The sequence below is a fragment of the Antennarius striatus genome, chromosome 16 (assembly GCF_040054535.1).
Source record: "Antennarius striatus isolate MH-2024 chromosome 16, ASM4005453v1, whole genome shotgun sequence".
NCBI classification, from domain to species: domain Eukaryota; kingdom Metazoa; phylum Chordata; class Actinopteri; order Lophiiformes; family Antennariidae; genus Antennarius; species Antennarius striatus.
The window spans coordinates 10,058,477-10,071,139 of record NC_090791.1 but is presented as its reverse complement, the minus strand read 5'-3'; the positions used below and the strand labels follow the sequence as shown (position 1 = coordinate 10,071,139).

Below are 12,663 nucleotides of genomic sequence, written 5' to 3'. Positions count from 1 at the left end.
ACGTTTTTTAGGCAGGAATGCAGTGTGTTAGTGTATATGTGTATTTTTCATGTTTATGTGTGTGTGTGTGTGTGTGTGTGTGTGTGTGTGTGTGTGTGTGTGTGTGTGTATGTGTGTGAGCAGAATGAATAATCTTTACAAGACTACTGTGTAAACAGAGAAAAGAGATAAAAGACTCCTGACCAGTGGAGGCCTAACCCAGATCAATCCAACACCAGTTTGTGTTTGAATATTTTAGTATGCACAAAACGGTGTGACAAAAGGAAATGGAAATAAAAAAGAGAAGAGTGGAAGAAGCTGGCAGAGAGGGAGAGAAATAAGTACATCCATGTATTCATTTACTATTAAATGTACTGTTTCATTAAAGGAGACACATCTTAAAATAACATCCTCACTGTCGTAATTGCGATGGTTATAAGTGATCCTACAAAGTAAAAAGTGCTAAATCCCCATCAAGGGCATGAAATACGTGCACTCTGCCTTAAAATTCCTGCCCACGGTTTAAAAATGTTTTGAAACTGTAACAGAGACAGAAAACTCACGCTGCAATGGACAGGTTGGCAGCAGACAGTGGGCTGACTTCAGCCACCTCCTTGGCTTTCTGCAGGGCAATCTTCTGGCTGGCAGCCTCCTCTTCCTCCTGCTCATCCTGCAGAAAGACAGACAGAGAAAAAAAAGACAGAAAAATCAGGATGGAGTGAGTACAAGAGCATACCACTTGTTATTTTTATCTTTTTACAGAAGATATGGTCCTGAGAATATAAACACATTTGAACTTCAGTCTACCTTGGTGAGTTCTTGTGCGTTGGCTAAATTGTCCACAGCAATAGCCAAGAATACATTCAGCAGAGTGTCTGAACACAGAGTTAAAGGAAATCCAGGAATTTGTGTATGTCAATACAGCTTGCGCACATGCTAATAAGCAAAAAAAAAAAAAAAAAGGTAAAAACACTGACTCATGGCAGCACCATGTTATAATAACTAGAGGGCCAAATATGGAACTGGAACCTCTCCACTGCCAGTTCACACTCTGAAAATTTTGGTCCACATGGGCTTTGAAACAGTTTCTGGCCCAGGTCGTAGAGAACTGAGCTACTGCGGCCCCCATACTTCATGTTGTGCATGCATGACTCCTCTTATTGTCAATGTCGATGGATACAGTTGCCAAAAAGTGTGAGCACGATGAAGAAGACAGAGAAAGCCATGCCCTTGTTGACTCCTCCCTGAGATTTGATGCCATCGTACATCACCATGTTCCAGTCCTCACCGGTCAGAATCTGATACATACACAAACAGTCAGACAAAGTCATATCGATTTGATGAATTGTGGTTCTGACTGGTGACATTAACAAATGCAAAAGTAGCAAATTTGCACGTTATGATACCTCTATATGTGCTAATCTTATTTAGTGGTTTAGCCCTAATCCAGCTCTCATTTTCTGCTTTAATCTCCCTCCCTCCTCTTTATATCATCTCACCTGGAAAACTGTCATTATTGCTGCTGGGAAGGTATCAAAGTTGGTTGAAGGAGTGCCATTTTCAAAATTAAACCTAGTAAATGAGAGAAAACATGTCAGCAGGCAGAAGGGAGAGAATACTTTAATGGCATTAATGCAATCAATTGACTAAGCCTTTCTGGCAATGAAACCAATCTGGTACTCTAAAATCAAATAAAAAGAAAGGAGAGGTGGAGAGAGTGAGTGAGAGAGAGAGAGAGAGAGAGAGAGAGAGAGAGAGAGAGAGAGAGAGAGAGAGAGAGAGAGAGAGAAAGAGAGAGAGAGAGAGAGAGAGAGAGAGAGAGACAGAGAGAGAGAGAGAGAGAGAGAGAGAGAGAGAGAAAGAGAGAGAGAGAGAGAGAGAGAGAGAGAGAGAGAGAGAGAGAGAGAAGGAGAGAGAGAGAGAGAGAGAGACAGAGAGAGAGAGAGAGACAGAGAGAGAAGGTAAAGGAAAACACTGACTGTCCTCCGAAGAGCTGCATGCCCAGCAGGGCAAAGACAACTATGAACAGGAAGAGCAGGAAGAGCAAGCTGATGATGGACTTCATGGAGTTGAGCAGAGACACAACAAGATTTCGCAAAGAAGCCCAGTACCTGACAAAAACAGGCAGAAAGTGTGTGTGTTGAAGTTCAATATTGTGTCTATTGCATGAATATGAGAATCAATTAAAACTGCAATCCAGGCGACTTACTTGGTGACTTTGAAGATCCTCAATAACCTGAGAGCTCGTAGCACACTGATGCCAAACGATGTGCCCGGCTGGATGAATGACCACAGCACTTCAAATATGCTACCACATATAACCTAATGAACAAACAAGTGTACGCAAGCATGTGGTCATTTAGCATCATGAAAAACAGCGTCAATGCCTTTTGTGAATGTGTGTGAAAAGTCTAATATAAGCCTTTGCACGGGGTTGTGCGGAACTCACAATGCAGTCAAAGCAGTTGAAAGAGGAGTTGAGGTAGGCCTGTCTACCCAGGCCGTACATCTTTATAAACATCTCTGTCAAGAATATCCCCAGGAAGATGAATTCTGCAAAGTCTGCATGAAAGTAAGAAGAGAAGAAGAAAAATGAGAAGTTCAAAGTAAGAGGAGAACATCAATCCCTCCGTCTGTCCTGTATTCATAAATTATCCTCTCACCGACCCATCGATCTACATCTCTGTGAAAGAGCAATGTTTAGTCATATGTATGTTTAGGCATGCATATATAAATTGTTTTTGAATGTGTGTGTGAAAAGAGGACATTTTGTGTTTGAATGGGCTTTTGTTGATTTGACAAGTTTAGCAAAGAATATGTCCAAATGCTCGTTTCAGTGAACTGTGATGATATTATTTGTGCTTTTGAAGAAACAATCTGCACTGCTCTTTTTACTCCTACTCACTTAGAAAGTCTGAAAGTGGTTCCGGCTGGTCGTAGTGTACTACTGCCACACACAGTGTGTTGAGGCCCACCAAACACAGTACAGTCCAGTAGAAGGCCTGGGACTTAACCACGTGTCGGATCAAGAAACGTAGCCGCCGCTCCCGCCTCTTGAAAGTCGATCCTTCCAGCTTGGAGCTCTTCAAGCTGGCACGGGCAAATGGTGACCCTGGATGGACAAGCCGGGCATGTTGGGTATTTATTTACTTCACGGTGAAATGATTTTTTAGGACAGTTTGAATTTTAGAGTGCATCATGTGATTCATAATTCAGCCTGGGTAAGTCTGATTAGTGCTCTTTTTAACATGTTATACTGATCCAAATATATTATGTACACCACATAATATGGCTACAGAGAATGTTTTATATAATTTATTGTAGTATGAGAACTGACCCACATTTGAATTTGAGGGTTGAAAGAGATACATAGGGATGATGTAACAAGGTTAGAGAGAGGGAAGAAAGATAGAAAATGAGGTGAGTTGGAGGACAACAAAAAATGTAAGGAAACATAAAGAAAGAAGTGCAGAGCAGCAAAGGACAGGAGAAAGAAGGAGAGGAGAGTCAAGTAATGCTGATATGCAAGATAAGACAGAATCTATATGTTCATGTGGTTTACCTCTGTGTGTGTAGGTGTGTGTTTGCATATGTGTGTGTATGTGTGTCTGAGATTGTGTATCTCACCGACTCCCAGATCTCCCTCTCCTTCCTCGGGATTTAGAAGCTCAGCCTTGCTCTTGTGGTTCTTTGTGGCTCTCCTACGGGAACCTGGAATGGAAAAAGAGTTTGTTTGTTTTTAAATACAACACTGATACACTTGAACTGGCAAAATTCATTTGTGCATTTTAAAAGATAAAATTTTAGAAAGGAAATTTAAAAAATGGAATTCATACCATCATAATCATTTTCATTTTCATCATCTGCCAAGATGACCTCTTCTGCAAAACACACAGAAGCAAAGGAGTTACAGTCCCAACATGTTTAATTCATCTATGATCAAACCACCTTTATCTATCATCAGTTGTCATTTAAATTAAAATGTTATACTCTTTGGCCTGCACCTGTGTTAGTTACTTATTCCTCCCTCCATTTTTGGACTCCTTTCTTTTTATCATGTAGATTATAATTTCAAGCAGATCAAAGGTCTGTCCTTCCTGTTTGCCCCTTGATCTTCTCTTTCCAACACCCAATCCTCCATCCCTCTCATCTTCTCTATGTCTTTCCTGCCTTCAGAATGTGGGTCAGTGCAAAAAGGGAGGAGAGAAAAAAGCAACTAGGTGCAAACAGCGGGTCCTTTCCATTGCAGCAAAAAAAAGAGTCTTAACTCCTAGAGGTGTACAAAAACTGAGCAAGCTCCCTATCTGTAATTTAGCTCATTCATAACATTCTAATAAGATCTTTCCCTTTATTTCCCATCATGATGCATTAGGTTTTGGTATAAAGCATTGCGAAACGTAGAAGTTATATGATGGGAAACCTGGAAATTCATTTAAATCAGAATTAAAAACAGGTAGAAGTGGCTACAGGGCAATGTCTGAGAACATACATACATTGATCTTAGATATGTTTTTTGGAATGTTTTTTACTCTTCTGCCAACCTGGTGCTCTCAATCTTGACAACAGTTTGCCAATATAAATCAGAACTATACAGACCTTAGTAATATTTACTGCTGAAGCCTTGACTTGACTGTGATTAAACTGTTTTGTGGTGAACTATGATTGTCAAAATGTCAGCTCACTAAACACCAGTTCTGTATCTTACTGCAAAGCTCACATTTTATCATTAGCAATAAAGTGCATTTTAACACACAGTAGATTTAACTGAGTGAGCACTATAGAAATTCTATATGATATCCTGCACTTCTTCTTGGTCAAATCCACTCTATTCTTTTTTAGAGTGTGTTGATTAAATATTGGTATGACAATCGGCAGTCTTCAACATTTTATTTTAGTAAATTAAAATTAGTATGTTATTCAAAAAATGCAAGAATAGTAGTGTTCCCTGAAATAAGAATGAGTGTAATGGATGTGCTCTTTGGACACCGACAGATGTGGACATGAAAATCTTAAAAAAAACTCCAAGGGACTTTCTCTTGACGCCAAATAGAATTACTGCACTTTATTATTACAGTATAGTACTTTTAGGGTAATCCTGAATACAATTAATTCAAAGCATTTCTATATAGGCATGCTTGTGGTCGTCATTATTGAAATTTCAGGAAAGAACGTATGCAGTATGTATTAATTTAGCAGATATTTTTTTGCAATATACTTTTTGGTCAGTTGGTTTTTATTATAAAAATGAACCACTCATATGTTCTGATGTGCATACCGGCTTTGCAGATCCACTCCAGGTAACCGTTGAGTTCCCTCTCAATCTGCTGCTGTCTTCTGAGTTTCAGGAACTCACTCCTGTTCTCCACACGCTCTCGCTCTTTGGCAAACTCCCTTCAAAATCCATTTCAAAAGGTAGTATTAATGTATAGAGATGGGAGAAAATAAAATCTTTCAACTGCCTTCGTCACAGATGCATGCTTACCCTGACAACACACCCAGCACCAGGTTGAGCATGAAGAAGGAGCCGATGATGATGAGGGGGATGAAGTACATCCAGTTCCATGCACTCCCTGAGGCATCATTGCTCTGGAAACATACACACATCAAACAGAGTAATCAATGTTTTCCTCTTAGCTTCTCAGCTTCATAAAAATAGCATCTGAGCTATCTGTGAGCTATTGCTTGGTTAACGGTTCATCAAAGTAAAGTATTGGCAGATTTGCCATGATTAATGATGACAGAGATTCAACATTCCTACATTGCAGGATGATTACGCAGCTGCATGGGCCGGCTTTTATTGCATTTGTTTTTGTCCATCTGTACTGAAAGTTAAGGGTGCGTAAATATCCCAGCACCCATACATTCACAATAATGTGTGTGCAACTTATTAGAAATGTCAAATTAAGATGCATTTGTTTCCATGTAAGCACTGCACAAAGAATATGTGTCTTAAATACTCATGAATTATGTATATAATTAAACCAGCAGCTGGAGGGAATCCTGTGTTTCTCTAAAATCATCAAAATGATGTGACCATTAAAAAAGTGAGTTGAGGTTAGCACACTTAGGAGTGTTGATCCACTGCTGTAAGAAATATAAACAGAAGGGCTGATGTGACTTTGCTTTAAGTCATCTCATGAGTAAATGCATATCTGCCACTCTATTTAGCTGCTCAGTAAATAATGTATAACAAACGGCTTGGTCTCTCCCACTCTGTCTCTAACATCTTGCTGTCCAGATGCACCTTTTTGTCCCTTATTGTCTTCTCTCTCTTTTTGATCCTTGTTTAGGACCCCTGCCTTTCCTCTCGTCATTAAATCTCATTTTTGTTAATTTGCTCATTCTTAAATCGTTTCACCTTCTACCTTCCTTCAATGTCAGCCTCCTTTTCCTACACAACCTTTCAGTTCATCACTGTCACATATCAGCCTCTTCCCTCATTCCTCATTACACCCTTTCTCACCTCCAGATATTCTCTTATGTTTTTTGCTTCACGTTATCTATCCCACCATCTCCTCCTTCCTTCATCATTCCCTCTACACTTGCATGTAAGTGGGTATTGCTGCTGTGTAACCAATGTGCCGCAGACCCTTTTTTTCTACCATTAAACTTTCATCGCTCCCCTCCCCATCAGCTACAAGAATAACTTGGGCTGAACAGGCTCTTTTAAATATAGAGCAGCACCGGGAAGAAGGGATTCAGGGAGAGACTCAATATGAAAAGAAAAGGAAGGGTGGAAGAACAAAATCAAGTAGAGAAGGGTTATAAAGAAAAACTGACAGAAGAGGAGCATTGGCAAAGAACAAATGAACCGGGAGGGGGAGGAAAAGAGATGGCTACAGTAACACCCTAAGACCCTCATCTACGTTGGTTTCCTAGCAACCATTGCCACTGACAACAGGGAACTATTGAGTCTCGGGCATGAGTAATGACACTGCTCAAGACCTGGTACCTATTTCACTGGAGAAGGCACAGTGTGCTCAAGTGAAAATCATTGGACATTTTAACACTTTAATTTTTGGTATTTTATGTGTAAATAATCTTAACTGGTGTGGGTGTGCAGCCTAAGGCTTTACTTTGCAACCATCGACAGATAAGCTGGACAAAATTGTGACCTAAGTTCAGCTATGCAAGCATTTTTATTTTATGTTGTGAAGCAGTATCTTTCAACAAATTAACAATTGCGACACTAAGGTCTCTTAAACAGGGTCTAAGTGGCATATACATTAGTAATGTGGAATGTCCAGTCTGAAACTAATTCCTGTCTGTCAAGTTTTCCAGTGCAGCCCATCTACAACAGGAACTGGTGTAGATGGTTTTGCTTTTTTAGATATGTAACTCTCCCAGATTCCTTCATTCATTTATGCTTTACTACAAGTTAATTTCCCCCTCTACATGTTCTGTGTTTTCCTGGCTGAAATGGATAATGGGCTAGTCGGCTAATGTGTAGATACGCCCCAAACAGTGATCAGCAGTACATACATGGTAGAGCAGCTCAGTCCAGCCCTCCATGGTGATACACTGGAAAACGGTGAGAATCGCAAACAGGATGTTGTCGAACTGGGTGATCCCATAGTTTGGCCCCAGCCAGTACTGTCTACATGTGGTGCCATCTGGACACAGTCTTGACGGAGGTTCTGTGCCACATGGAAACTCTTCACGAATCTCACCTGAACATGGACGAAAGTGTAGAAAAAGAAGAAAGTAGGTTGTTTTGTAAGTATCAAGAAAATTCTAATTTTAACAATGTAGTAATTGTGCTTTGTCAGCTGTTTAAAAATATTCATTATCCTGAGTATGTGCACTTTTCAATGCAGGAAATCTTTACTGTTAGAAATTATCCTGGCAGCACTGCTGGAAAAAACATGTACATGCCCAGAGAGAAACAAGCTTGTTTACCTGTATGATTGTCAAAGCAGGTTGTGTGAAATTTGCCCATGTAGAACTCCAGGCCAATGATGGCAAACATCAGGATGGCAAAAAAAAGAAGCAAGCCAATTTGCAGCAGTGGAATCATGGCCTTCATGATGGATTTGAGCACCACCTGTAAGCCTGGAGGACATAGTCCATACAGAATTGGCATTTGTACAGTCATAGTTTTTTTTAATGCAGTTTGAACAAAGAAGAAACAGGTGCACCCATTCCTTTCTCCTCCTCATAACACTTAGACCACAACAATTATTTTGCTGTGATGACAGAAAGAGCTGCCAGTTTTGTGATCTATAAAACAGTTGTAATGGAAAGATTTATAATGTGATCACACAGTATAGAGTAGTTGAGGTGAAACAGCCATCGTTCCTTTATAAAAATCCTGACAAAAAATACACACATTATGAAATAAGTTTGATTCATTATCATATTCTGAAAAAAAGAATCAAAAATACTGAATATAATGTACTGGAATAGAAGCTTTAAATGATGAGTAAGCCTTGGTTCAGCTGTTCAGCCCTGTAGTGGCTTCTAAGCTATTAATAACACTGCAGTGGTGCTGGAACTCTGCTGCCAGTATAACATTAAAAAAGGAGCAGATAGTGCACAGAACAACCACTTTTGTTGGAACGCTTCAGGTGCATTATGCAGAACAACAAAAAGCTGCATAAAACTCTGATATTAAACAGTTTCTTGAGCTATTTTGATCCTCCAATAAAATCTGAAATCCTTCTGTGTTTAAAGAAAGTATCTTAAAGAAGTAATGACAAGTAAAATATAAGATCAAAAAAGGGGAAGCTGTGTGGGATGAAGATTGTAAGTATTCAAAAGCTATTCAAAGTGTTGCTTCTAAAATGTCATTATTAGTTCAGATGAAGTGTTTTCACTTACTGGGAATACCCGACACCAGTTTGAGGGGCCTTAGTACTCGCACTGCCCTGAGGGTCCTCAAGTCAAAATCTGAACCCACAGTGGACAGGATCCTACAGGCAAAGACACAAAAGCTTGACATGTGCAAATCCAATCAATACTAATCATTGTCTGTTGGACCTATTTTTCTCATTCTCTATTACACACACATTTCTACAGACACACTTTGACACAAACTCATGCCAGGTCATTACAAGCACATAGGGTGAGCTCTGTATGGAAATCCTGTAAGAGCTGAGCTGATCAATAGAGACCGACAAGTGAAGTAGGACAGAGGAGTGTATCAAGAAGAGGAAGGGATGAACCAACAGGAGCGAATGTATTGTATTGAGTGATGTAAGGACGAAATAAAAAAGGGGGGAATGGCATGATAGGAGGGAAAATGGGACAGGTTCGGGGGGGGGGGAGACAGAGAGACAGAGAGAGAGAGAGAGAGACAGAGAGACAGAGAGAGAGAATGAGAGATGGTGGAGGGAGCACTGACAGGTTGTGAGAATCAGAAATGCTGATATGCTTATTTCTGCCTTTTTATTTTTGGTACATTTTGTCTGCAGAGTGAACGTGTGTGTGTGTGTGTGTGTGTGTGTGTGTGTGTGTGTGTGTGTGTGTGTGTGTGTGTGTGTGTGTGTGTGTGTGTGTGTGTGTGTGTGTTCCTGAGGTAGTCAAGATGCTCCCTTGCGCTGCCAAATTTCCAGTCAGTCCTTTTGTCTGACGCACACTGTGAATCATCCTCCCTCCCGTTTCTCTCTCTCTCTCTCTCTCTCTCTCTCTCTCTCTCTCTCTCTCTCTCTCTCTCTCTCTCTCTCTCTCTCTCTCTCTCTCTCTCTCTCTCTCTCTCTCTCTCTCTCTCTCTCTCTCTCTCTCTCTCTCTCTCTCTCTCTCTCTCTCTCTCTCTTGCCGTCTTCCTGAAACATTCCTCTTTTACACTAAGAGGCCTGGTGACACAGCAGAGGCTTAATCACGAACTGAAATCAGCTTCCTTTGCTTGTAAAAACTCGCAACTGGTAAAAATGGAAAAACAACTCTGCTCCAGGGTCTATGGATGGAGGGATACTCAACTGTGGTTTTGAATGCTGTATTGTATTACCAGGAAGCCCCCTCCCCCCGGCGGTAGGCCCTCCATCAGTGGTGTAGGCTAGGGTCCTTGTAATGACATTGTGTGATATCAAATGCCGCACGAGAAACCGGCCTGTAACTGAGAGGCTTCTGGCCAGCACTGTATAGCAGTTGTGTTTGTAGCTGAAACATTATGACAGAAGTGTCCTTCAGCAGCGGAATCCTACATTCTAACAAAAGACGAGTGAATACACCGTCTGCCATCTCTGAATGTGATTTTGAAATAAGAGATTTAAAATTGTGCAGAACAAAAACATATCTGTCCACTGTTGTCAAATTTCCCTCTTATTGTATTGATCAGTATGTACAGAAGGCATCAAAAAGATATTGCCAATCATAATCTACTGTATATTTGAGGCAGTGTCTCAATTGCTTCAGTTGCTACCTCAGAAAACCAACTGGCCTTTTTTTCCAAATGGTAAACCAAAAGTCTTTGCTGTAAAAAGAAAAATGAAAAAATTTCATACAATGTGATTTTGTATATTTCTGGAAAAAAAAAATTTAACGAAACATTTTTTTATGGCATTGTCAGTTTTACAGACTGAACTCAAGCTAGCACAGCTGTATCATTTTCAGATTTATTGGCAACCATTTACTTTGTAATAAAGAAAAAACAGCTATTTCAATAACAATATGTGACACACATCTAATGATTGTCGATTAAGAGATTGTGACAAGGAATTAAGAGAAAAATTAAAAATGAATTCAGTGTTTTTCATGTAAATAGCTCATATTAATAGTTATCATATGGTGAATATTTAGAGTTTTTGCTCAATGGGTTCTGGAATGCTTTAGATAATTCAATGTTTTCAGGGTAAACAGCTTCATGTCAAACACCCCAAAATGTAAGTAGCATTGTATTATGTATTATTGTTGTTATAATAATGTTATGTAGTTGAGAATACTGCTAAGGAGCGAGGTCAATTGAAGGCTAAGCTACCCATCCCTAATAAAGCACTTAACAACTTAGTCCCTGTACTGCTGGAAGCAGGAAAGTCAGCGCAATGAAGGCGATCAAAGTAGTGATGCACAACTGGATAATTACACTGTTTTTTTATCTGTGTTTTGCCCATTTATATAATGATGTTATGGTACACACGTAGGATTTCAGGGTAAAGTATTCATCGGGACAAACTGAATATAATATTATGATTTTTTGTTTTCAGCTTTGTTTAATTATCTTAAAATAATAAATAATGTGTTGTAATTAAGCTGGACCGACAGAGTCCAAACATGTCTCGAAAAACAGTCCAGAATGGACGACCTAAACTTTAACTAACAGGAGTTGAAGGAGAGGAAGGGGCGTTCAGTTGCGATCTATTAAGTCACTGCTAGATACTGTTCAATCCTTCTGACTGAATATTTGAGCATCAGACATAATAGCTGTATTATTGCGTGTAACTTTTCTCGGTGTCGTGACTATATGTAGTAACTCTGACAGTATTAATAAGGACGATGATGATCATACAGAGAATGACGACATCGTTGATGATGGTATTAGAATGTGTTCCATTCTAAATATTATCCGCCGTCACAAACAGTCGGGCTGATGAGGCAGTTCCTCATTCACACCGTCTCCACGGTTACCGGGCCATTTCTCATTCATAAGCGTTTCCATGGCAACAGGGACCTGGGCTCATTGATAGAATCTTGGTATCACCTTGGTAACAGGGCCAAGGGAGGAGCCTGATTGATTGTTTTCCTCCATCTATCCTCTCCTTTTAATATAAATATATCACACCTCACAAAAAGGAACATTTACACACATTCAGCAATAGGCATAAATGATAAAAACACACACAAACACACACACACACACACACACACACACACACACACACACACACACACACACACACACACACACACACACACACACACACACACACACACACACATATCTACAGGAAACTAGAGCTGGTTGGAGATCAAATATATTGAGCTGAATTATTTTATTCAAGTATGCAGACTGGAAAGTAGGTCAGTTAGAAGAACCATCCGAAAACACACAGGGATGTCAGACAGGGATGCTGTCTATAGTACATCATATAGTCCTAAACTACAGGCCTGCCCTATATGGTCAAGGAAACACATTTGATTTAGGAGAATCACATTAGGAAGTACTGCCATTACACAAACTCCCAACCAGCACCTTCTCAAGGGACACGGTCACATTACACAAACACAATATTTGTTTGCATATTCTCTGTGTCTCCTTTCCTGCTTAATTCAGCAAAAGTGGGACCTAATTATTTCTGTCTACATCACCGACTGAACCCCTTCACTTCTTCACAAACTCCCAAATTATCTTCCCCTGTCTCCAAGTTTTCATTTAGTATTTGATATTCTATGTATGTATACATTGGTCAGAGAAGGTCTTAATGAGATTATTAATAGCTCAATATTCCTTTGAATGATATTCCCTGACATCCTGGAACATCCAAATGGTTCAGTTTCATTTCAGACTATAAAGCAGAACTCAAGACAATTTCAGAACTCACTGTCTCACCAACATGATTTGAATGTAGCACATGTTTGGAGATACAGTAATGTTCCTTACTTAGCCCAGTATATATTTTAATCCAGATTTAAATATTTTTTCAAGATGGCATGATGTGACAATTCTCCTTAGATTATATAACAGATCGAATGAGACATGTTTTTTGGAAAGAGATCAGCCATAGATTGGGTTTAAAAACCATTTTAAAA

The 12,663-nt window shown here is 39.7% G+C and overlaps 1 protein-coding gene across 1 annotated transcript in view; it reads right to left on the bottom strand.

The window, feature by feature from the left end:
• cacna1aa (calcium channel, voltage-dependent, P/Q type, alpha 1A subunit, a) overlaps positions 1 to 12,663 on the bottom strand; it is a 68,563-nt gene that overhangs the window by 38,439 nt on the left and 17,461 nt on the right. Inside the window, exons 4-18 of the mRNA XM_068336029.1 lie at positions 8,800 to 8,891; positions 7,879 to 8,031; positions 7,462 to 7,649; positions 5,462 to 5,565; positions 5,255 to 5,370; positions 3,816 to 3,860; positions 3,607 to 3,690; positions 2,885 to 3,091; positions 2,429 to 2,541; positions 2,189 to 2,301; positions 1,959 to 2,090; positions 1,479 to 1,551; positions 1,160 to 1,277; positions 787 to 854; positions 543 to 649 (exon numbers count right to left, since the gene is read on the bottom strand). Coding sequence (XP_068192130.1) covers positions 543 to 649; positions 787 to 854; positions 1,160 to 1,277; positions 1,479 to 1,551; positions 1,959 to 2,090; positions 2,189 to 2,301; positions 2,429 to 2,541; positions 2,885 to 3,091; positions 3,607 to 3,690; positions 3,816 to 3,860; positions 5,255 to 5,370; positions 5,462 to 5,565; positions 7,462 to 7,649; positions 7,879 to 8,031; positions 8,800 to 8,891 — 1,713 coding nt within the window. The remainder of the gene's footprint in view (positions 1 to 542; positions 650 to 786; positions 855 to 1,159; positions 1,278 to 1,478; positions 1,552 to 1,958; positions 2,091 to 2,188; positions 2,302 to 2,428; positions 2,542 to 2,884; positions 3,092 to 3,606; positions 3,691 to 3,815; positions 3,861 to 5,254; positions 5,371 to 5,461; positions 5,566 to 7,461; positions 7,650 to 7,878; positions 8,032 to 8,799; positions 8,892 to 12,663) is intronic.